At 40.8% G+C, this 26336-nt stretch overlaps 1 protein-coding gene across 1 annotated transcript in view; it reads left to right on the top strand.

Moving 5' to 3' along the window:
* The window catches only part of LOC126355061 (UDP-glucosyltransferase 2-like), a 79066-nt gene that overhangs the window by 22393 nt on the left and 30337 nt on the right, over positions 1-26336 (top strand). Inside the window, exons 2-4 of the mRNA XM_050005229.1 lie at positions 15893-16069; positions 18133-18314; positions 20706-21165. Of these exons, the coding sequence (XP_049861186.1) occupies positions 15899-16069; positions 18133-18314; positions 20706-21165 (813 nt within the window). The 5' untranslated portion in view covers positions 15893-15898. The remainder of the gene's footprint in view (positions 1-15892; positions 16070-18132; positions 18315-20705; positions 21166-26336) is intronic.

Raw genomic sequence — 26336 nt, 5'->3', positions numbered from 1 at the left:
CACAGTTATTTACTGTGTCGTGAGGATCCCCCTCTTTGTCGTTGTGGGGCGTCCTTGACGGTGGTCCATATTCTGTTGGACTGCGCCCTTTTAACTGTGCTCAGGCAGACTTTTGCGCTGCCTGATACGCTCTCTGCGCTTTTATCTGACCACTCTTCCATAGCGGACATAGTTCTGCGTTTTATTCGGGCAGGGGGATTTTATCGCTTAATGTAAGTGTGTGTGTTTTTATGTTGATTCTGGCCTATGACCTACGATTTGTCTGATTTTTTTTTCCCATGTGTTTCTCGGTGGTTGGCTTTTCCCTTTTTGTTTGTATGGTCGGCCAACCACCGTCATACTCTGTGTGATTTTAGTTCGTCTTGTCTGGTCTTTGTCTACGTTTCTCTTGTTCTGTGTCGTCTGTCTTATCGTCTGTTGATCGTTTTTATTCTCTGTGGGTGTTTTTAGTATTTGGAAAAAGGGACCGATGACCGTAGCAGTCTGGTCCCTTTAACCCCCACAAACCAGTTGCATAGAAGAACAAGATGAATATGTACCCATGCAACATCATCTTCTGCCAAGTAAAGCTGTTAAATTTAGTGAAAAAGAAACTTTTAGCGAAAATTAATCAATATCACCAACTACAGAGAAATTATATTTAAACAAAAACAACTCTATCTGCGCTACAAATACAATATGTGTTAGTGTACAACGTAAACGATAAGATATGGAAGTAAATACTCGACACACTGTTACAAAACTAGTTAGATATATAACATAAAAAGTGCATATACTTATAGCAGTATATAACTGTAGATCGCTCGAAAAGGGCAGTGTAGCCTAAACAGAACAACTATTGCATAACGCTTCAAAAAAAAAAAAGCATGGTTGCTCGCGGACACTGAGGGCGTTAATGTCGCCGTGCGGATACGATCCTCCCGCAACTCGCACTCAATTACTCCCGAATGGGGCTCAAGACTGCCGATGCTATACGATCGCCAGCTGAGACTCGAGTTCTTACCTAGTCACGTTCGTATTCTTCGCATTATCGTAAGGATTAAAGTACGACAGTGCATGAATACTCGCTACATGGTATAACATGGGCACAGAAATTGACCAGTCATTGCAGGAGCTCCATGTTTTGCGTCCGCAGCTCATGGTCACGTGGCTAGCGTTGCTGCCTCTGAATCACGGAGTCCCGGGTTCTATTCCCGGCCGGGCCTGGGATTTTCTCAGCCTGGGGACTGGGTGTTTGTGTTGTCTTCATCAGTTCATCATTATTCGGGAAAGTGGGGAGACTGGACAGTGAAAAGACTGGTACTTTGTATGGGCGCTGATGACCATGCAGTTGAGCGCCATACAAACGAAGTATCATCCATGTGGTGCAGTCCAATAAAATTTACCTAATGATCATTCTTATGTTACACAAAAATGCCATGGAATGAAAAGTAAAAATAGTTAGCTTATAACAACTATTTCGTGAAGAAAAGAAAATGAATTTACGATAGCGTGCATGCTTTAATACGCCACTTCGTCACATAAACCTTTGCATGTCAGTTATCAGGTTGTAAAACGACCAAGCTGCTCCTGTGTTTCTCTGTGACTGAAATATAGTTTTCGATTTTTCCCCCTGTGCGACCATCTCGTACTTCATGTTCTACTTTCTTCTGAGTACAATGTGTCGTTCCAGCTTTGTTCGAAAAACTAGAAGCAGGTAACACACTCAGATGAGACAAGCAGACGACAGAAAAGCGGTTGTACTAAACTTTGCAGATTCTGTCGTTCAGTTCAGTAAAAAAGTTTCGGGAGAAAGGGACTGTATTTGAATAGAGAAAAAGAGAATGAAATTCAAATTTCCTGCGCACAAGTACAACACAGACATAAAGTAAACCGAGCGAGGTGGCGCAGTGGTTTGCATACTGGAGACTCATTCTAGAGGACGACAGTTCAATCCCGCGTCCAGCCACCCTGATTTACGTTTTCCGTAATTTCCCTAAATCGCTCCACACAAATGCCGGAATGGTTTCTTTGAACGAGCACGGCCGACTTCCTTCCCTAATCCGGTGAGACCGATGACCTTGCTCTTTGTCTCGTCCCCCAAATCAGTCCAACCCCAACGTAAAGTAATAAGCAAAGAACACATCTTTTTATTAAGTAATCTATTAATTTAATGCATCCAATCATACTCAGAATTGTTAAGTTCTATTTTCCAATTGTTTCTTATCAAAGCAACAACACAGACTGGACCAGTCATTGCAGCAACCTCATCTGTTGCAGTCACCGAAACTTTTTTCCAACAAAGGTCATTTTGCGTAATTTTGTCAATGCTTCCTAAGCAAGAAAATATCGTGGGCTGTAGTTGGATCTTGTGTTGGCACTTAATGGAGTTCCTCCATCAAGTTGAACTCATTGTCAGCTCCTCTCACAAATAGAGCAGTCTGAGTATCATCCGTAATGGTCCAGAGCCAAACAGAAAAATACCAAATCCTTAGTTTCATCTTTGTAATAGGAAACAAACCGACGCTTTTTCTTAACACTGGCCGTCGCATGAAAAACGTGACGAGCACTAATTGTTTGGGCTGACTCCAGCTACACGACACTAAAACTTGCAGATATCGTCCGAAAAAGCAAAGAAAATGCGCCTGGCGGCTATTAGGAGAGACACCCTTTATATCGCGTCTTGACCACCCCAAATAACTCTGTCCTGAAGCAAAATAAAGAAAATGTTTCGATCAAATGTTTAGCTAACGGGGAACATTAACCAGCATGAATGCTTTTCTTGTAACTTAGTTCATTACGAAGATATGAACCGCACTACGTCTCTTTTTGAACACCACCCTATATTTTTTACTTGGGAATCCACTTGCTCTTTTCAAGACATGCTCGAACAAGCATCACAGTGTACCATTCACGTAATCTTGACGGCCGCGCGGTTAGAGGCGTCATGCCACAGATTGCGCGGCCCCTCCCGCCGGAGTTGAGAGTCCTCCCTCGGGTTGTTTGTTTGTTTGTTTGTTTGTTCGTTCTTAGCGTGTTAGTTCACGCTAGTTTAAGTACTGTGTACGTCTAGGTACCGATGACCTCAGTAGTTTGGTCCCTTAGCAATTCTCATACATTTTAATCATGACGTCATTAAAAACAAAACGCAAAATTTTCTTTGACTCTCCCATACTAGCACACAGTGCGGGCAACGTGGAGTAAAGCAACTCGTCCACGTGCTGGAGTTGACAGTATACAAATCGAAACACGAGTAAAAAGCACACTGGTCATTCAGTCAACTGTTTTCATTGGAAGGTTTGTGTGAGTACGCTGTACACCGACCGAGAAAGGTAAAAATGCTATTCATCAACAGAGCATGCAAGTCAGCAGAACAGTAATTGCAATAATGTTTTCTTATTTACAATACGGCAAAAAGGTGTGTGATCATAAAGTAATGGGAATTTTTGTTTTTCTTAATTAATCTTTATTTATTCATAGACATCAACATCGTCCCCTTCAGAGTAATCACCCTTAGATCTTAGAAGCACTTCTGGAACTCTTTTTTTTATGGTATTCAGTTCATTCAGCGATTCCGATTATATCTCATCAGTGGTGGGAAAACGACGTCCTTTCATTGTTCTATCCAGACTCGGGAATAGGAAGGAGTTTCAGGGGCATTATAGTGATGCAATCTGAGGCAATTCTGGTCGTTTTCTCCGCATTGCTTCACGCAAACGGCGCATAATTTCCAGGTGGTATTCCTTATTGACCGTACGACCATAAGGTAGGAACTTACGATGCACTATCACACTGCAACCGAAGAAAATGGTGAGAAGAAACTTCACATCTGTTGGAACTTGTCGAATTTTTCGGACGTGGCTCTTCAGGCAGTTTCCATTTAGGACGACTGGGCCTTGGTTTCGTTGTCATACCTTTATGTCCACGATTCGTCATCTGGTATCACCTTCTTTAGTAGTTCTGGAGCGTTGTCGACTTTATTTAGCAATTCCTGATCGATATCTACGCAACGTCGGCTTTGGTCAAAATTCAATTTCGGAACAAACTTTGGTGCTACATGTTTCATGCCCGCAACATCCGAAATAAATTGATAGCATGAGCGAAAGGAAACGCCGAAAATGTGCAGCTTCTCTGGTGCTGATTTGGCAGTTTTCTTTACTTCTTCCACATTGTCGTCAGTAACTGTGAAACGTCCCCTTAGAAAAATTGTACACGACTGGTCTATGTGAAACGTCCTCTTTGAACAATTATACACGAATGTGCTTAAACTGACACACAATATCTTTAGCGCAACGCAATCTGACTTCCAAAAATCCCTACGAAAGAATGGCCCTGACTAACATTAATCTATATGTTTCACAAATCACTTACCTCACAAAAATCTTCGTTGCTCGAACTACTGCGATACAGCGAGCGCCACTACTGCCAGCTAACTAAAAGATTCAAACTACGGAAGTCACTAACTACTGATAGGCATAGTTAGCAAATGAAAGATTTTAATAGAGAACAAACAATGTATTTACCTCACTAGTCATAATATATATAGCAGTTCATGACACCAATTCTTACAAATTTCAAAACTCGGCCATCTCTCTCCCCACGTCCACCACTGCTGGCGGCTCACCTCCAACTGTGCAACGCTACGCGCTGTTAGCATCCAGCTGCCGCTGCCCAACACTACAATGGCGAGTATTACAACAATGCCAACCAGCCACAGACTGCACACGGCACAGCCAGTGATTTTCATACAGAGCGCTTCGTGGCGGCGGCGTTACCAATTAAAAAAAACCTAAACATCCCACTTACATAGCCCCCATGCTCCCCACAAAAAAAATTTACACATTGTTTTGGGCAGTGGCCAATACAGATTTGGAAAAATGTTTTCATAATTATAATAACAAAGAAATGAAATGCACACACTTATCGATGCAATGTTGGTCAAAAGCTAAAATTTTCTCACAGTCCATATAGACAGTCCTGATCATTCATCACAGTAAAATAGTAGTGTTTTTCTCAAAGACTGAGCAATAAAAGAAAATGCACACGGAAGTAGTGGATTTCCATGCAGTCTTGAAGAAGTAGTGTTGTCCTTCCAACAAAAGACAGTGCTGACTCTTGACATGCAGACAGGTAATGGGCCACAACAGAGCAAACCCACAGCAGAATCAGTCGAAGTTTTGAAGAATATTGGTAGGTAGGTCATCACAGAGTAGACCCCTTGTAGTCCTGGTAGAGATTACGGTATTGGTGGGCCACCAGAGATGCAGACCCACTGTAGACCTTGTAGAAATAATGGTATTGGTGGGTCATCAAAGGTGTAGACCCACTGCAGTCCTTGTAGAGATGGCCAGCAGCCATCTGTTTGACTGTGCAGGCACACAATCACCATTGAAGAGTCTTGTGGATAATATAGCAAGTCCATAACCACCACTTGTGCACTCTTAAAAATTGTTTTTGAAATGTCCTTACAACCAGCAATGCTGTTATCCAGTCCCTTACTGAATTATACACATACATGCAAACACTATCAGTCCCTACTTCTCACACATTGTCCATATACTATGACCAACAGAAACGTGTGCAGTGAAATGTAATTTACAAGTTACTTAATTTGATGAACTGGTGTCAATTACAATTTTATAACATAAGAATACAATAACAAAGTACAAAATATATCATTAAAGAACATAACAATACAGATAACATTTGTAGTAGTACAGGCTTTACAAAAGAATCGAAATAGCAAATACATCAGTGTTACAAAAATTACGACATAAGTACATACATAAAAGATCAGAATAACTTTTGAAACATCAACTTCACACATGAGCATTAAAACAAAACACATAAATAATGTCTGAACATATTTACAAAGAAAATAACATAGTATTTGAAAAATTCTACAACATAAATCTTATTAGTTAAACACATAAAGACAGGAAAAAGACAAATACACAAGGGTACATAAACACATAGAGGGATAATACGAAAGGAAAGGACAGGGTTTGTTTTACTGCAGTATTTTGCATAGAGATCTCCCTTAGTTCATCATTATTTCCAAAAAGTCCTATCTAAACCTGCTTTCTGTATTCTGTTCACATCCTCTTTCAAAAATAGTTTTTCTCCACTGTACACTACTTTTTTTGGCCAAACCATTTTCTTATAGCTTCTCAATGCTTTTCTTCCAATTCATCATAGTTAGTTTCTTATATATTCTACCCCCTCTTAAGCTAACTTGAATCTACTGAGCTCAGATACTAAACTAAGGGACGAGGCAATGCAGCAGCACAAAACAATTAACACAAACAGCAATGATAAAAAAATGGAAATTGGCAAAAAAAGGGCAGCAATATTACAACTAATATAAGGTAATGCGCAGCAAACAAGAAAAATAAATCAGTAATAAAATTGGCTTAACCTAGTAATAAAAAGTGACATTCAGTAGCACTATGAATGGCAAACAGCCGCAGCTAATGCTGTAACTTATACCTAAACATGACAAAGCTCAAGCAGAAAAAATGTTACACTAAAGACAACAATGCAGATAAGGACAATGTCTATTCACATCTTAATGTCTATGCAATTAAAGTGGTGCACCACAAAAACTAATGCTACAACAAATTACCAAGTACTTGAAAAGAAAATTATATATACAGTTACTGTTACTAGTCCCTTCTTATTGTTCTTTCCTTTCCAAGTGCTCCGTTTTTTTTTTTTTTTTTTTTTTTTTTTTTTTTTGTTTAAGAATGTGGATCATAAAATTATTATTTGAAAGATCTGTTGACAGAAAGTTTTCACATTAGCAAATGCATTTACTTTTATTTTATAAAACCAATGCTGCAACACAGCTGGAAAACAGATATCAAATGAAATAAGCAACTATGGACAAAGCATAAAAATATCATTCAATAGTCATGTGACATTTCATAAGTTAGTAGAATTCTCTCAACTCTCGTAGAAAGACGTTTGTTATAATCAGGTGTCAGATGTAAGTATCTTTCTCAGTAATGAGCGTGTCGTATTTGCGGTGCTTTCTACAAAGGAATGTCAATAGAGAGGATAATAGCCTTTTTTTTTTTTACCTGTGCCTCTGAAAGGCACACACTAATGGCTCTTTCGTCAGGTGGTTGTCGCGCAGCTGGGTGCCCACGACGCATTACGTGCAGGTGGTCACTTAGTTGTCTTACCGAAATATTTACGACACCAGTTTCCGCTACAGTGGCAGTCTCATATAAAAAAATTCACAGGTCAAGAATTTGCGTTACAAATATGTAGAAACAAAATCCTTTAAATAGAATAGTGTCAAAAAAAATTTTGTCGGCATTGTAATACATTCAAGCATTTACATACATTTCATAACTCTTAAAGTACGATTCTTGGTTTTCAACAACCTTTTTCACAAACCAGAGTCCCTAACCACTACTCATTATTACTTACCTTATTCGTTGACACTTCTGCAATATTTCATCATAACAGATACGTAGCACAATCAAATAACTCATATAGCATCAGCTTAAACATACCTCAGCAGCATAATTCACATTGTCGTCATAATATCATAACACCTCAGTCAAATTCTCAAAATCTCCGTAGCTTCCTCCAATAATTTCAAAACCTAAAATAAAATTCTCTGCTCATGTCAAAAGTGTCATCTGCCTCAAACGTACTTTAAAAATCGTGATCCCATACCAAATATGTCATTCAAAGCTCTCATAGTATCACAATGGTTCCGAAAAAATATGAACAGTTCACAAAATACAACTTCGTAAGTGTGAAGTTATCCAATGGTGTAATTACGTAAACATCAGTCACTGATGAAGTAAAATAAATGTTTGTCTCTCTCAGTTAAATGATCAGATAGCTGTGTAATTAATGTGTTAGAGAAATATGGTACCGATGTGTAAAGTTGTATAAGCAAATACCATATTAGCTAGGGCTCCTTGTGCTTGCCATACACATGGTACACAAAGTAGGCGTGTACCCCCCTGAGGATTAATGTAGTTATATCCTCAGGTGTTACAGATTACAGCAATGGAATGAAATGTATCACGGAAAACTTTCTTTGTAATTCAAATATGTTGAAAAATAAATAGTTTAATGCGTGTCCTGTAGCGCTAAATGTGCGTCTTGCTGTAAGACAATCTCTGTGGAAGTGTCGTAGTTATTGTCCTCCGAAAGCTAAGTTCTGCAGAAGCCAATGTACTTACCTCATGATAAACGAAATTGAAATGCTTTGCGTATAGATATCTTAGTTATTACGCTTATTGCCGTGATGAAGTAAGTACTGTACTGTACGTATTGTTGTGCTACAGAAAAGGCTGTCTCATTGTAGCTATACCACAAACATTACTACTAAAACATGTTTTACTTTCCAGAAAAATTCAGAAAAACTGTGCAGATATAAAACAGATAAACTGCAAAAGCAACATTGTAAATTGTCACTCATTAGTAGCGTCGTGATAAAATCGTGTAGCTGTCACATAAACTAACCACTGTATCATCTGGTATCTCACAGAAAGTACTTTAAATCCAGAATGTATTTTCAAGGAAACCAAAACGTTGCATTAAAATCTCATCAGCAATACTGGTAAATGTTCTAAGTATGTGAGCCTTATAGTCGTTACATAATTGTGCAACTAACAAGCAAGAATGTGCAAATAACACAGCGATGTATGTTCACTATAACAATGCATTCGTAATTTCTGTTTAAATAAGTTCTCTTGGTTCTTGACTGGATATTTAACTTCAAACATGGTTGCATGTTAACAGATTCTAAGTCTGACAAATTGTACTAGTAGCGTGAAGTGAAAAATTTTATGGCAAAGACAAAGTTAAAAAGAGATTATATTTCAATAAACGGTTTTACATGTGAAATGTGGTGTAAACCTTTACTCTTCCTCAGTATGCAGCAAAATCAACTTTAAGTCAAACATCATCTGCTATACGGCAGTAAAGAACACTGGAATTTTGCTCAAGGTTAGCTTACGTTATTTTTCTCTGAGCCAGCCGGCGCACGCGGCTGCCTGCGGTGCGAGTCATTTTCTGTTTCTTTGTTGGCGCGCGTCGTTATTGGGATTAGGAGACCTAACTTCTACAAATTCACCTTGCCGAGAGGGCCCTGCTCTGTTTGAATCCCGCCAGTTCTGATGCAATTCAGGTCTGTCGTTACGATCATATCGTCTGTCGTCATGTCGGTAATTTCTGTAATTAATTTCTTGTCGGTCACGTGGTGGAGAATTTCTCCCTGAATCGTAACTGCGCGCTGGACCGTTGCGTCTGAAGTTATTCCGTCTCCCTTGATAATAATTATTTTGGTTCCCGTATTGTTTGTTTCTCTGATTGTCTCTGTGATATTCATTACCGCAGAGAGGTGACCTTTCCCTGTAATTATTACTACTCTGCCAACGGTTGTCATACGGATGGTGTCTGTTTTGGTCACGATTTGTATTGTGAGAATAGCCATGTCGTGTCCAGTTATTATTTCTTTCATCGCGGAATTGCGACGGATGTGACCTGTAATTGTTGTGTTCCTGTTTTCGCGTTCTGCGATTGTCAGTGTCAATTTCTAATTCTTGTGAGAGTCCCTGAAAAGCTTCAATGTCGTCTTTGCAACGGCCTGCCAAAATAATATGCCGTAAATGTTCAGGCAATTTGATTAAGCAAATGCGGATGAGTTCTGATGGGCTGTATGGGTTTGACAGATACTGATTCTTGTGCAACATGTCTTCAAAATATTTGACAAGACTGGAAAATTCAGATCGTTCGAAATGTTTCATCATCATGATGCCATGTTTTACTCGGTCTTGTGTGGCTTGAGACCAATATGCTGAGAGGAAGGCATGGTAAAATTCTCCTTCACTGTGGCAATCGTGAATGACCGATCGCATTCTTACAGCTGGTTCATTCTCTAAGTAGCCACACATAAATTCTAATCTGTGCTCTAGTGACCAGTTGGGAGGAAAACAATGAGAGAATTGATGGAGCCACGCTTGTGAATGAATGTCGTTGCCAGAATTCTTAAATGTTTTGAATTTACGCGTAGTAATGAACAGCTTATAGTCAAAGTCATCGTCTCGGCGGGTAGCATATCGGTCATTGTTACGTCGTGTCGGCGGTTCCATCTCAGAATTCGGTGTACCTTGCCAATTTCTTTCATAATTTCCGAAGTGCCCTGTGTTATTATTTTGTGGTTGTTCCGTATTTCTATGTCCCTCTTCCCGTATTGGAGCGCGAGTGTCCTCTGAAATACGTAATTGTTGTATTACCTGTGTCAGCTGATCTTGTACTTCCCGGATTTCTCTTTGGTGTTGCGTACTAATTTGATTCAGACTTTGTTTGAATTTCCTACTTTGTTCGCACTCTTGTGTCATTAAAGACTACCGGTTTTGTGTCATTCAAATTATCATCTACCTTCGTAGATAAATTATTTAGCTGATCCGAAAGTTCAACTACTTTCTCTGATAATGAACTAATGTCCTCCATGTGTCTTTCTGAACCAATTTTCAGAGTATCTACTGTGTCCTTTAAGTTTTCTTGAGTTTTTGCAAGTTGCGTAACCGAATCGGACCGAATCGGTAGATGCAACTGAGTCAATTTTAGCTTGCAAGGTCTCATGATTTTCATGAACAATTCTTTGCAGTTCTTTTATGGCTGATTCGTGATTCTGTAATGCATTTTCATGCCGCGAAAAAATAGGTTGGAAATGCTCACAAATTTGTGTTTTTACGTCATTACAGACTTTTTGACATTTCGATTCGATTTTATGTAATTCAGTAGTTAAATCTTCACGTGTTTGTTCAAGCGTATGTTCCACTGAGTCTAACTTTCGAAGCTTTTGCTCCATTGCGTCTAACTTTTGCTCTGTTTGTCTCTGATTTTGTTCAAGCGTTGTGTCTAATTTTTGTAGCCTTGGTCCCATTTGTTGCATTAACTGTAATAACAGTGCACTGGTGTCTGAAACATGTTCCTCAGTGCTTTTCGGCAGTGCATTTGAACCGGCAACATTCGCATTTTGAAAAGCAGAAAATGTGTCTTGATTTATTTGAGAAAACAGTGAGGACGCAAAATCTGAATCTACAGTATTTGCAAGATTGTGTCCTGTCATTTCGGAATCCTGAGGCGAGCTGTTGCCGACCGATCGATCGATAACGCTTCCCTGTTCACTAATTGTTTCACTGCCTACACCATTATTTGCAACCCGCTCCATTTCCTTACACACAATTACCAAATTACTACTTTGAACATTAGTTAATTCATTACATGGTGGCGCTAACACACTGCTTTCGTCTTCACTGTCATTTCTCAGTTTACTTTGGAGCCTAGTATTACGTTTTTCACACGCCATTATTGTCACAATTTTTCACACGACAACACAGAAAAACACAATTTGAAGAACAAAAATAAGAGAACACATTAACATAGCACTGAAAATAATATCTAGTTAATTGCAAGCGCAGCTGCGAAATACTTCGTGCAAAACTACATGCATGCCACAACTATTTTACTGTAAAACAATGAAAGACTGCAACTACAAAGGAAATTCTCTCTATGATTACGCGCTAGCAATAAACAAAAGCTACACTAATTACACAAACTACAAGGAAAAAATCAGAAGATTCCAGTGAGGTATCCTCGGCTAAGGGTCGACATATGAAACGTCCCCTTAGAAAAATTGTACACGACTGGTCTATGTGAAACGTCCTCTTTGAACAATTATACACGAATGTGCTTAAACTGACACACAATATCTTTAGCGCAACGCAATCTGACTTCCAAAAATCCCTACGAAAGAATGGCCCTGACTAACATTAATCTATATGTTTCACAAATCACTTACCTCACAAAAATCTTCGTTACTCGAACTACTGCGACACAGCGAGCACCACTACTGCCAGCTAACTAAAAGATTCAAACTACGGAAGTCACTAACTACTGATAGGCATAGTTAGCAAATGAAAGATTTTAATAGAGAACAAACAATGTATTTACCTCACTAGTCATAATATATATAGCAGTTCATGACACCATTTCTTACAAATTTCAAAACTCCGCCATCTCTCTCCCCACGTCCACCACTGCTGGCGGCTCACCTCCAACTGCGCAACGCTACGTGCTGTTAGCATCCAGCTGCCGCTGCCCAACACTACAATGGCGAGTATTACAACAATGCCAACCAGCCACAGACTGCACACGGCACAGCCAGTGATTTTCATACAGAGCGCTTCGTGGCGGCGGCGTTATCAATTTAAAAAAAACCTAAACATCCCACTTACAACTGATGTTCTAGGGCGCCCACAGCGGTCGTCTCCAACGTCTTCTCGACCCTCTTTGGAACGTTTATACCATCCGTAAGCTCTTATCTTATTCATAGTAGATTCGCCAAAAGCCAAAGTCAACATTTCGAATTCGGTGCTGCACATTATTGCATTTTTCAAACAAAATTTAACGCAAAATCTTGTATCCATCTTTTTCGAAAGTAAAAATTGCCGAGCACTCGAAAACACACACAACCTTTTCGACTATCAACAATAAATTAAATATTCAAAACAGCTGAAAATGCAAACACAAAAAATTTGCCTCGTACACTTCTTATTTTGCTTCTGAACAAACATTTTTTTGTGGTGAAAATAAATGTGTCACCCTTTATATACAAAATACATGATCCATCTGGTTTCTGTAAACTGTCTTTCTTCGCAGATGTTCTGTAAATAATTCTGTAATTTCATTTTGAATCACTTTGCCTCCAGCCTTCACCACTTCCATTGAATCATCATCTTGTATTTTCTAGTAATGGTATTCACTGCTGTAGTTAACATGGTAGAACAAAGAGGCACAAGTAATAATTAAGTAATTTATTTCCCTAGGTAGCATTGTTATTAAACTGTCTGTTTAATCTACGGCTCTATAATCATTTTCTAGAATGCAGATTCACTATAAAAAAAACTGTAGACCTATCAGCAATCTCTCACTACTTTCAAAGCAACTGACCTTCTCACTTAACTTCTGTCTGATGACATGTTTCAATTGGAGGCTGTTCATTGTCTTGTTCTGAGCATCTTCCTTCATCTGCTTGTATGTTCGTCTTCATCTAATGATTCTATTTCTCTTCCTACCTCCGCTTTTCCCTCTACAGTTCTTTGGTGCATATAATTCCTAAGCAATATAAGCCCCAGCCAAGATTTTTTCCTCATTCTGATCACTTCCAATAAGCTTCTGTCTTCCCCTGTTTTGTTCATTCTTAAGTCTATCAATCCAGTTCACCTTAAGGATTCTTCTACATACACATACCAAAAACTTTTTAAATATATTTCTTCTTTCTTTTTACCTCCTATATAACACCACACTCCAGATGTAACATTCAGCAAATCTTTTCCTCAGATTCATTGAAATTTTTTAAGGTGTTAGTAATTTCTTCAACCTTTTGAAACTCTTCCACTTTGGATATCGTTCTCCTCATTTCTTCTGTGCAGCTTCCGTTCCATCTCATTAGATTTCCCTGATGCGAAAAGGTTTTGTTACATCTTTTTTCCGTCTAACAATATTTTAAACTGCAGCTTTCGTCTTGTCTATTCCCATCACATTCGTTTTTCCTATATTTTTCATTCCACACTACTCACCCCTTCTTGCAATACTCAACATCTGCTGCAGCTTCTCTTCCGACTCCTCCAGCACTGCTTGATCTAGGCTTGCCAACTATCCCGTAAATCCTGAGAAATCCAGTATTTTCACTTAATTTACACGAAAATCCCGGGACCCGTATTTATCAATATTTATCCCGTATTTTGATAATTTCCGTCATTCATTTTTTAAATTGGTTGATTATTGCTTTGATGCTCTTTTTCGCTTCGCTTCCTTTCCTCTTTCTCCCCCCTTCTATCAGTGAATTTAGGCTCGCCAGTACGACATCCATTTGGTGTTGCGTCGGCCCGATACCTCTTGATGCGTGTCCGCCCCGATAGCTGAGCGGTCAGCGCGACGGGCTGTTATGCGAAGGGGCCCGGGTTCGATTCCCGGCTGGGTCGGAGATTTTCTCTGCTCAGGGACTGGGTGTTGTGTTGTCTCTGATCCCCATCGACATGCAAGTCGCCCAAGTGGGGTCAACTCAAAAGACTTGCACCAGGCGAGGGGTCTACACAATGGGAGACCCTAGGCACACATTATATCTCGATGTGTGACGAGGTGTCTGTTGCCAAATACCAGACATAATTAAGAGACATGGTTCTAAATCATTGTAAGTGTAATCTGTAAGTGTTAAACCTCTGTTCTGGTACGTTTTTCTCCTTTTTTGTATTTGCAGGAATGTATGTAACTTGTGTTGTTAATGTCATGATATAATTTTTTGTACAGAATAATAATAAAATATAATTATTATAATTTGTTGTTGTGTGCGAGTAGTCAACTTTAGGTCGCATATTTTTTTTGTATTTTTCCCTTATGTTTCACTGCTGTTACACACAATTATCCTTTATCTCCACTTTAAAGCGCTGGCAATCTAAACTTGTTCATATACGAATTTTGTTGTCCTTTCTCCTCCAATTACAGTTCCTCTGTTGCCTCACCTATCAGTTCTTCTCCATAAATGTCAAAAAGCTTCGGTGACAATAAGTCCTCCTGCCTTAAATCTCTTACACAGATCGTCATCTCCTTCGTCTCCTCATTCCCTAGCCTATCATTTTTTTGCTTTGTGTACAACTCCTTTATTAGCCCTCTACCTTCCCAGGCTAAACCAACGCGGTTTCAAACTTCTCAGTAGTATAATCCAGTTGACTGTATCGAATGTCTTGACCCAGTTTTCAGCTCATCAGTGGTTTTGGGATTATTTCTGTACACTTCATCTTTAAGATAGCCCGATGTGTTCGGATCTGGAGAATATGGCGGTCAATAGAGGCCCGTGCCAGTGGCCTCTGGGTACCCCAGAGCCAGAATGCGGTCCCCAGAGTGCTCCTCCAGGATATCAAACACTCTCCAGCGTCGACGGGGTCAAGTTCTGTATTGCATGAACCACATCTTGTCGAAATCAGGGTCACTTTGGATAATGCGGATGAAATCATCTTCCAAAACATTCACGCACCGTTCGGTAGTCACCGTGCCATCAAAGAATACCGCACCGATTACTCCGTGACAGGACACTGGACACCACGCAGTCACCTGTTGATGGTGAAGAGACTTCTGGATGGCGAAATGCGGGTTCTCAGTCCCCCAAGTACGCTAATTTTGCTTATTGACGAACCCATCCAAATGAAAGTGGACTTCGTCGATAAACCATGCATGCGCATGCGCATACTGATTCTCATCATGCCCCACAGCTAGCCGTGCAGTTTGAACGTCCTTAATCAAATCCATCAGAATTTATGACGATTTTATTTCATATAATTCAATAATTGTCGCCCTGTACATATGCTTGTTTATTTCTATCATTGTCTATTTTTTCTTGTCATTTCTCGTTAGTATGACTCTCGTTATTGCCTTTGTAATGTAGCTCATGAAACTAACTGCCCTATGGTCTTCGCATCCTTTTGCATTGATCTTTTTAGGTTAAGGTATTAGAATGTTCTTAAGTAGATCTTGAGGCCAAATACTCCTGGCACAAATTCCGTCCACCACCTCAGTAAGTTCGGCTATTGAATTTGGACCTAAGACTTCAAATTTCTCACATATTTTGCCACAGCCCAAGGCTTTCTTTTCCCAGACCTCCTGAGTAGCTTTCTCCATTTCCCATTCAAATATATAAGGAGTCATTCCTTCATTCTGTTCACCTTGACCTTCCAAAATCAGTCTGGTGTTATCCGTTGTGCACTGTATAACTCTTCCACGTAAGCCATCCAAACTGTTCTCCACTTCTGTACATATCTTCTCGCGTTTATTTAATATTCCTTATTTGCTTACTTTACTTATTTCTCCTTTTTGTTGACAGGCCACCATGAAGGCCAGTTTCCTGCTCCTGCTCGTGCTGGGAGCCTCGGAGGCGGCCAGGATCTTGTCCGTCGTGCCGTTCCCGGCCGTCAGCCACCAGGGACCCCTCAGGACGATGAGTCTCGAACTGGCCAGGAGGGGCCACCAGGTCACCTTCATCACCACCAACCCGTCCAAGGTACCGCACCTCATTTCCCTTCTCTTCAATGTCGAGAGAGTTAAACTGTCATGATAGCAACGGGAGGTATCACATGAAAATAACAGAAAAAAGTACAAAAATTCTAAGTATGAAATGAAAGGTTAAACGAGCATCCTCGCGCTACTAATAAACTAAACTGCCTGCCAAAAAGTGAAGCACCCACAAGACATCTTCAGGTACACTATTACTCTGCAATTCACAGTTAAGTGACTGGCAGAGATTTCATCGAACAACCTTTAAGCTACTTTTCTTCCGTTCCACTCTCGAAAGGCGCGCTAGAAGGACAAACACTTAGCTCTTTCCGTGAGAGCTCTGATTTCCCCTATTTCTTCCAATGTAGGTGGACTCTACAAAATATTTTCACACTCTGAGGACAAAGTTGGCGATTGAAATTTCATGAGAAGATCCTGCCGCAGCGAAAAACGCCTTTGTTTTGATGACTGCCACTCCGCGCATCATAACCGTGGCACGCTCTCCCCTACTTCGCAATAATACAAAACGGTTTGCTCTTCTTTGAAAGAACGTTTTCGACGTCGTCCGTCAGTCCCACCTGATGCAAATCCCACACCGCACAGCAGTACTCCAGAAGAGGGCGGACAAGCGTAGTATAATCACTCTTCAGTAGACCTGTTACATTTTCTAAGTGTTCTGCCAATAAATCGCGGATTTTGGATTGTTTTCGCCACATTATATGTGAGATCATTCCAATTTAAGTTATTCGTAATTGTAGTCCATAAGAACACCACTGGCCATTGAAATTGCTACACCACGAAGATGACGTGCTACACACGCGAAATTTAACCAACAGGAAGAAGAGTCTATGATTTGCATATGATTAGCTTTTCAGAGCATTCACACAAGTTGGGCGCCGGTGGCGACACCTACAACGTGCTGACAGGAAAGTTTTCAACCGATTTCTCATACACAAACAGCAGTTGACCGACGTTGCCTGGTGAAACGTTGTGATGCCTCGTGAAAGGAGGAGAAAATATGGTATATAAATATGTAAATAAAGGAGATACTTCTTGGCAGAAATCTCAAAAGATCTTGACCAATTTATTTCAAATTTTTACGCGACACTCTGGCAGACAAACATCAAACATTTCGACGCACATGGGTTATAACTTCTTTATACGTTTATATATAAACAGAGACACGTTCTTAGGAAAAATCAAGAAAAGCTCTTGACCAACTTACTTCAGATTTTCGCATGATAATCTAACGAACATTTGCACAGCTATAGGCCATGCGTTTTGAAGTGTTGTTGCCAAAAGCCTCGAGAAGTTCTTCAAATAGGTAGATGATGAACCAATAAACATTCACATGGACATCGGCTAAATATTTTTTAAACAAAAATTCACAGGTTTTCTGTTAGGATTAACTGCTATAAAGGAAAAGCCAAGCTGTGCTGTGAAAATGTGCGGCCTCGTTTTTTCTTGCACACAGTTTCAGCTACGATAGCAAGGCATTTCAAACAAAAATTATGTAACAACACTGTGATATTTTGTTTTCTTCGCTGCCCTCTGTTTTATAGAAAACAAAAGATTTATTTATAGTTTATCGCCTTAAGATTAGTATACTATTACAGAATCTGAATCTTCGAGTACTTTGTAATCCTACTCATTCGCACATTAAAACTATGCGAAATACTGGCTTTGAAGCTACTACAATCAGACCCAGCAGCTGCTCTCTCATACCGCGTATACCAAAGATCCCAACCGATTTACCCATTCAATTTAACCGATCTCGATTCTGAATGTACATTGCGTTTTCAGTAACAATAAACACGGCTCGAGGTGGGGAGGGGGGCGGTAGTTAATGGACGTAGAGAGGGGGGAGGAGGTGATGCACAGAGAGAGGGAGGGAAAGATGAGATGGACAAATGGAAGGGGGAGGTGGTTATGATGTACATACATAAAGTGTGTGAGCAGGACTCTACATTAGCTGTAATTATGAGACTGTACACGTAAGATTTTCTGTAGCTATTCTTTGAAAATAGCGACGAATAACTATCCTAACATTATGATTATTTCTACTTCCAGAAAAACATTGCGAATTTCACAGAAATTGACATATCTGCCTCATACAAATACCTGAGAACAACCTCTGATTGGATGGGGATGGCCCATTGGACAGCAACTGACATGGTATTTTCATGGAAGCGCCTAGGGGCTGCTCTGTGCGAGGGAGAACTGAGTTCTCCGGAAATGCAGGAATTCATAAAGTACGTACCGGTTCTGTTATCTTCCTACTCCTCCTCCTCCTCCTCCTCCTCTCATCTGCTTTTCCTCTTTATTCCTTCTTCTCCTCCTCTTTTATCCGATAAATCTGGCTGCCAGAAGTAGTATACACACACTTGTCTATTTAACTTTTTTATGTATGTGTACATTAGCTTTTAATACCATATAGTGATCCCATAAAGCAGTTCCTAATGTGAGAAAGGAAAAAAGTTTACATATTTTAAAAATTATTAAGAAGATTGAACACTTACGCTGTTAAAAACTATTTCTTGCCTTTTAAAAAAGAAAAGTTAAGCACGAAACACATCAGTTCACTACATTAAGTTGTAGGATGAGCACTGAGAAAGGGTAAAGTGCGAGAAAAATGGCTAAGTAGAGTTGTAGGGGTGCACTGTTAACGGAATTGAGGAGCTGATTTGTTGGGCAAAGTGTGAAGGGGAACAGTGGATGGTAGGAGAAGTTAGATTTGAGAGGTGCGACTATGATGGAGGCTGTACATAATTATGAAAGGGAAAAAAGTGAAGAATGAGAGGAAGAGGGAATCTGGATGTAAGAAATGTTGGGAAGGTGTGGGTAGGCTCTGACAGGAAGTATACATGTTAGGGCATTTTGTCGTCTGGAACAGGGAGATTGTGTAAGCTGCTTTGGGAGAGTATACGAAGTGTAGATCTAGGGTCAGCTGGATGTGCATTTGCTGATACAGCGCCTTACCATAATTGGTGGCAAGGGGAAAACGGTAGGGTATTTGAGTAGCACGTCTGGAAGGGTATGGTATATATTCACACCTATATTTTTCCCCTGTTAAGCACCAGCGTACCAATCCCCACCATTCTGCTAATAAATTTACCAAAAAGAGGCGTTTTTCTTTGTATCTTTAATGAGAGAGCGCCTTGAAGCGGCGTATGTGCTTGTTAAGCTAGTTATAGAACAAACTACCAATTTTCGTGTCAACTTTAGAAGGTTATATTTAAATAGCAGGAACGCCGGTTCAGCCTGACTGGTAGAAAGTAATCTTGAACCACATTAGGTTGTTTTCTGTAGCCAGTTACGATCACCCGATGTGAATTGTTCCGTTCACGTTTCGGGATGCTATATAGCGTGAAATTCCACGTTACAACGTAACAGACTTCGTCTTGTTGTTCGTTAGCTTTCATCTCGAGTGAGAGGATGGCTCTTCCGTAGCCCGCTGTATGGTGCTGGTAGATTTGTGGATATTTCTGGAATTCTATCGTCGTCATCATCATCATCGTTTTCCAACTCCAGTTTACCGGTGTGATGCACAAGCGTTCGCCATCTCCTTCTGTCTTCACACATCTGTTCCAGGACAGCTTCCCATTTGTGTCCTCCTCCACATCTGATCTTACAGTCTCTATCCCGTGGTGTTCTTCCTACGAGGCTCAGGTTGAAATACCTTTTGGTGGGTCTTTGACTGTTCATTATGTGCCCTTACCAGTGAAGCCTGCGTTTCTTTATGACACTGGTAACAGGAACCTCAATACCAGCTACTTTTCTGTTCACCTCATTCCTGATTTTGCCCTTTCTGGTTGTCATAGTTCTAACGAATCTCATTTCTGTTGCCTGAATTCTGATGAGCTCTTTGTTTAGTAGGGTACATGTTTCTAAACCATATCTTCCGATTTGTGCAAAATAGGGATGGTACATGGTCACTTTTGCTTTTCGTGGCATTTTATCATCCTAGAGATTTCTGATTTGACTGTAAAAATTGGATGCTTTCTGTGTTCTGCTGACTATTTCCTGCCCAATGGTCTTGTCTTTCGAGATCATGCTCCCTAGATACTTGAAATGTGAAACATTTTACTTTGACCCTTTCTAGAAATATATTGAGGTTGTCCCTTGCCAGTTGTTGGTTATTTCTACTGTCTGGAAGTCTGAAATTTCTGAAATGACGGAAGGAAAACAGAGCAACTAGTGCTATCGCGTAGGAGTGCGTTAGAAGCTTAGCCTATAGAAGAGGTTACAACACTTCGAGAGACAGTTCAGTGCAGGAAGAACAAACAGTGGAACCTGGACTTCCATTTCGCAAAGTAAATGTTATGGTCCCTGTATACTCAGAAATTCCCTTTCAGTACTTAACAATGTAGGCTCAATCATATCGGCTATTCCAGACATCCTATTAGTAAGTTACAGATGAGTTAGAACACAAGTAGCAGGAATAATTTGATTATATCAGCGTATTCATTTTTTTCTGTCCCATCTCTGGACATTCATGACGTCACTGTCATAAATTTTCTTCTTTTCTCTTGATGTCAATCTCGGAGTATGTCTTAGGTCAATGTTGTGCCATTTAGAATAATCTAATATTTCGTCAACGACTTCATGTAGCAACAGCACAGTTCTACACAAATTTGTTACAGGTCAGCTCCAAAGTTCGACCTGGTTATTTTGGAACGATTGCTGACGCCGTGCTTCTACGGATTAATTCATAAAGTGGGCTCCCCGCCTCTCATCGGATACATTACCGTAGGCGCCATTATACCCAGCCTCTGGACTGATGGCAATCCCAGTAATCCAGCTTACCTTCCAGACAGCGTGGTCACTTCTTCACACCGTATGTCATTCTGGGAGAGACTTTACATGACATATATATGGCTATACACCAATTATTACTACTTCTGCGTAATGATGCCGGATCAAGACAAAATCCAGAGAAAATATTTCGGGCCAGACGTTCCATCGGTTTATGAAACTGAAAAAAATTTCAGTTTAATGCTCATAAACAATCACTTCAGTATAAACTACCCCCGACCGCATCTGCCAAACATGATAGAGCTGACTGGACTGCATGTGGAAACCGATTCGCCGCCTCTTCCTAAGGTAACTACTCTTCTGTCTTCACAGTAGTAATTACCACCTTGGTATCAGATATAAAAAAAATCACTAACTGAAAAGTACATTATAACGAAAACTAACTAAATTTAAAAATTCGTACCAACGCTTAACCTGTCACAATAACAGTACTACACCACTGACCAAACGTTCTGCACAATTAAAAATTAAGGATATAAGTGTGTGAAATGTACACTGACGGTGAAAGGCGCAGTCAATACCTTTGCTGCGCAGTGCCGATGGTATTGTTACCGACGACTGTGCCGCTAAAGCGGAGTTATTGAACGCAGTTTTCCGAAATTCCTTCACCAGAGAAGACGAATGGAATATTCCAGAATTTGAAACCCGAACAGCTGCTAGTATGAGTTTCTTAGTAGATACCTTAGGGGTTGCGAAGCAACTCAAATTGCTTGATACGGGCAAGTCTTCAGGTCCAGATTGTATACCGATTAGGTTCCTTTCAGATTACGCTGATACAATAGCTCCCTACTTAGCAATTATATACAACCGCTCGCTCACCGATAGATCTGTACCTACAGATTCGAAAATTGTGCACGCCGCACCAGCCTTTAAGAAGGGTAGTAGGAGCAATCCATCTAACTACGGACCTATATCATTGACGTCGGTTTGCAGTAGGGTTTTTGAGCATATACTGTATTCAAACATTATGAATCACCTCAAAGGGAATGATCTATTGATACGTAATCAGCATGGTTTCAGAAAAACATCGTTCTTGTGCAATGCAGCTAGCTCTTTATTTGCATGAAGTAATGGCCGCTATCGACAGGGGATCTCAAGTTGATTCCGTATTTCTAGATTTCCGGAAAGCTTTTGACACCGTTCCTCACAAGCGACTTCTAATCAAGCTGCGGGCCTATGGGGTATAGTCTCAGTTTTGCGACTGGATTCGTGATTTCCTGTCAGGAAGGTTGCAGTTCGCAGTAATAGACGGCAAATCATCGAGTAAAACTGAAGTGATATCAGGTGTTCCCCAGGGAAGCGTCCTGGGACCTCTGCTGTTCCTGATCTATATAAATGACCTAGGTGACAATCTGAGCAGTTCTCTTAGGTTGTTCGCAGATGATGCTGTAATTTACCGTCTAGTAAGATAATGCGAAGACCAGTAGTTGTTGCAAAGCGATTTAGAAAAGATTGCTGTATGGTGTGGCAGGTGGCAGTTGACGCTAAATAACGCAAAGTGTGAGGCGATCCACATGAGTTCCAAAAGAAATCCGTTGGAATTCGATTACTTGATAAATAGTACAGTTCTCAAGGCTGTCAATTCAACTAAGTATCTGGGTGTTAAAATTAAGAACAACTTCAGTTGGAAAGACCACATAGATAATATTGTGGGGAAGGCGAGCCAAAGGTTGCGTTTCATTGGCAGGACACTTAGAAGATGCAACATGTCCACTAAAGAGACAGCTTACACTACACTCGTTCGTCCTCTGTTATAATATTGCTGCGCGGTGTGGGATCCTTACCAGGTGGGATTGACGGAGGACATCGAAAGGGTGCAGAAAAGGGCAGCTCGTTTTGTATTATCACGTTATAGGGGAGAGAGTGTGGCAGATATGATACGCGAATTGGGATGGAAGTCATTACGGCAAAGACGTTTTTCGTCACGGCGAGATCTATTTACGAAATTTCAGTCACCAACTTTCTCTTCCGAATGCGAAAATATTTTGTTGAGCCCAACCTACATAGGTAGGAATGATAATCAAAATAAAATAAGAGAAACCAGAGCTCGATCAGAAAGGTTTAGGGGTTCGTATTTCCCGCGCGCTGTTCGGGAGTGGAATGGTAGAGAGATAGTATGATTGTGGTTCGATGAACCCTCTGCCAAGCACTTAAATGTGAATTGCAGAGTAGTCATGTAGATGTAGATGAACCCCCAAGGAGGAGTTGCGCGACATAAATGGAAGTTGGCAGGCGTGTTTCTATATCTGAAAAACGATGTGAAAACAAATTTTGCACCATTCACATATGATCGGCGCTAGCAGCGTCCATATGATGATGCAAATTAGGTTTGCTTTAAATACACGCTTTAACTGTCGAGAGCATTAGTTACCTTTGAGATTGGACGTGGTGAGTTATGCCAGTCAAGAATGTCTGTGACGTCGATGTTCTCATTATTAACAATTCACTGAGTTTGAACGAAGACGTGCAATACGGCTACGGGAACCTGGATGTTCCTTTTGAGCTATGCCAGAAAGACTTGGCAGGAATGTAACCACTAGACATGATTCTGGCAGCGGTTGTCGCAAGAAAACTGGGCTCCAGACGGTTCCGTGCCACTACCCATAGGGAAGACGTACGGCTGCATCTACAGCTGCAGTTGGCTCCACACTGACTCAACAAACTGTTACAAATCGGTTACTTCAAGGCTAGCTCTGAGCCAGACGCCATGTAGCGTGCATTCCACTGACCCTAAACGCAGCCTTTTGTGACTTCAGTGATATCAAGCCAGATCTCATTGGTGGGCAGGGTAAGGGTTTGTTGTTTTTTCTGATGAGAGCTGGTTCCGACTCGGTGTCAGTGGTGGTGTGTGTTGGGTAGGAGGAGGCCAGCTAAGGGCCTGCAACTAACCTGTATGCGTGCTAGCCACACTGGACCTACACATGAACTTATGGTCTGAGGTACGATTTCGTAAGACAGCAGGAGCACTCTCATGGTTATCCCACGTAGCCAGACTGCAGATTTGTACGTCAATCTGCTGAGTCCACCTGCTGTGCTGTCATTCATAAACAGCCCTTCAGGCGGGAATTTTCCAACAGGAAAACACTCTGCTACATCCGCTGTTGTAGCCCACCACGCTCTACAGGGTGTCAATATGCTGCCTTGGCTTGCTCGGCCACGAGATCTGTCACCGATCGAGCACATGTGGGACATGACCTGAAGGCAACTGCAGCGTCTTCCATAAACAGCACTAAACCGTCCTGGTACTGACCGACCAAATGCAACAAGTATGGAACTATATCCCAGAAACTGGCAACTGGCAACTGGCACCTGTACAATACAATACGTGCACGTCTGCATGCTTGCATGGTCTCTATTGGTTATACCATTTATTCAACGTATCAGCATTTAAAGTTTCTAATGGATTATCTCGCGCTTACATCAACCTGTGCTTTTGCAATCTTAATCACTTAAATGTACTGCCTAGACAATGTGTTCCCGAAATTTCATTACACTACATTTATTATTGTTTGATGTTGCGGTCTTTTTTCCACTAGTGTAAAACAAATTGAAATGTACAAGTTTCTCCAGTGCATCTAATTAGAAAACCCTTCAAAATGAGGTACACAGTAAGAAAATTCTGGTGGTGAAACTAAAAAGCTAAAAGGAAGGCGGGAAGGTTATATATTGAACAGTGTGTGTCGAGATCATTACAGATAGAGAAAAATGGTTCAAAATGGCTCTGAGCACTATGGGACTTAACATCTGAGGTCATCAGTCCCCTAGAACTTGGAACTACTTAAACCTAACTAAACTAAGAACATCACATACATCCATGCCCGAGGCAGGATTCAAACCTGCGACTGTAGTGGTTGCGCGGTTCCAGACTGTAGCGCCTAGAACCAACCGCTTGGCCACCCCGGCCGGCAGATAAAGACCGCTATTTGGGGAAGGATGGGAAAGGAGTTCAGTAGTGTATTTTTCGAAGTAAATATGCTGGCATTTGCCTGAACCGATTAAAGGAAGCAACAGAAAATCTAAATCCCGATGATCGCATCCGTTCCTGGCTCTTCATTTTCCGGCATGAGACACCAGTGTCTTAAGCACTGCGCTACCTTGTTCAGTAACTGGAAAACGTCTTTTTCGGCCAAAAAATTCTTATTCAATATTTGTACCACTTTCACGCGTGCTTGATAACAATGTATCGCGCATCAATTTGTAGCGTCAAGAGCTCTATTGACAGTTCATTCCAATTCTGAGAAAGACTGTGCCATGGTCTTAAAGAGTCCTCACTGACAGGTAAAGGGCTAAAATTTTCTCCCCGACATGATCCGTAGGATTTACACTAGGTGACATCGCTAATGAGCCCTATGAAAATTTCGTCCACTGGAGTGCCTCCATCGACAAAGGCATTACTGTCTCCAAGCAGTGAGTCTTGTCCCATTGTCCGAGAGGTCGTAGAGATCGTTACATTATCTTATATCTCTATCCATGAAACCACTCCGACTAACATGCAGCTCTGCTGATGTGATATCTCACAAACGGCTGGATTACATTATAAATAAAACGATTGATGTGATTCAATTTCTCCAGGCGTATTTTATGACGAAATAAATCTCGGGTGAACAGCCTGGTATGGGTGTGCATAGGACACAATATTTCGGCAATCGACCACGTTGCCATCATCAGGTGCACTGATGGTGGCAACGTAGTCAATTGCCGAAATATTGTGCCCTATGCACACTTATACCAGGCTGTTCACCCGAGATTTATTTCGTCAAAATGGTTGATTCCCATGGTTTCTTACGAATATCTCTACAACTTATTTCGACAATCATATTGAAAACTGAAGTGGGCATTATATGCTAAAAACATACTTTTCGCCCAATCATATTCGATGAGAAATGGGAATGCTTCTGTATATCCACGCTAGGGAGACACGCCGCTGGTCGTCTGGCACAGTGATCAGCTGCTCTGAGCTTCTGATGGATGGTTTCTTGGGAAACCGAAACTCCTGGGACAAACAGCCTCGATATGAGAATTAGTGATAAATGGAACGCTGCTGAGTTTTCAGTATTTGCTTGACCGCAGATAAAGATTTTACACTGCCTGAAGGATCCAGATAATGACTGTGTCATCCTGTTACAAATACTGAGAGAAACGCTAAGCTCTGAGCACGACAGACTGAGACGGAAGAGACGTTATGGGTCAGAGCGAGGATGCACAGTCAAATGGTTCAAATGGGTCTGAGCAGTATGGGACTTAACATCTATGGTCATCAGTACCCTAGAACTTACAACTACTTAGACCTAACTAACCTGAGGACATCACACAACACCCAGTCATCACGAGGCAGAGGAAGATGCACAATAATTAAGACACTGGAATCTCATTCAAGAGGAACATGGCTCAGTGCCACATCCTGCCATATAGGTTCGTGTGTGATCTGATGTAATGTGAATACTTAAGGCGAATTCTAG

This window comes from Schistocerca gregaria, chromosome 3 (assembly GCF_023897955.1).
Source record: "Schistocerca gregaria isolate iqSchGreg1 chromosome 3, iqSchGreg1.2, whole genome shotgun sequence".
Taxonomy (NCBI): Eukaryota; Metazoa; Arthropoda; class Insecta; order Orthoptera; family Acrididae; genus Schistocerca; species Schistocerca gregaria.
Note: the sequence above shows the minus strand (reverse complement) of the source record. Positions and strands in the feature narration are given on the sequence as shown.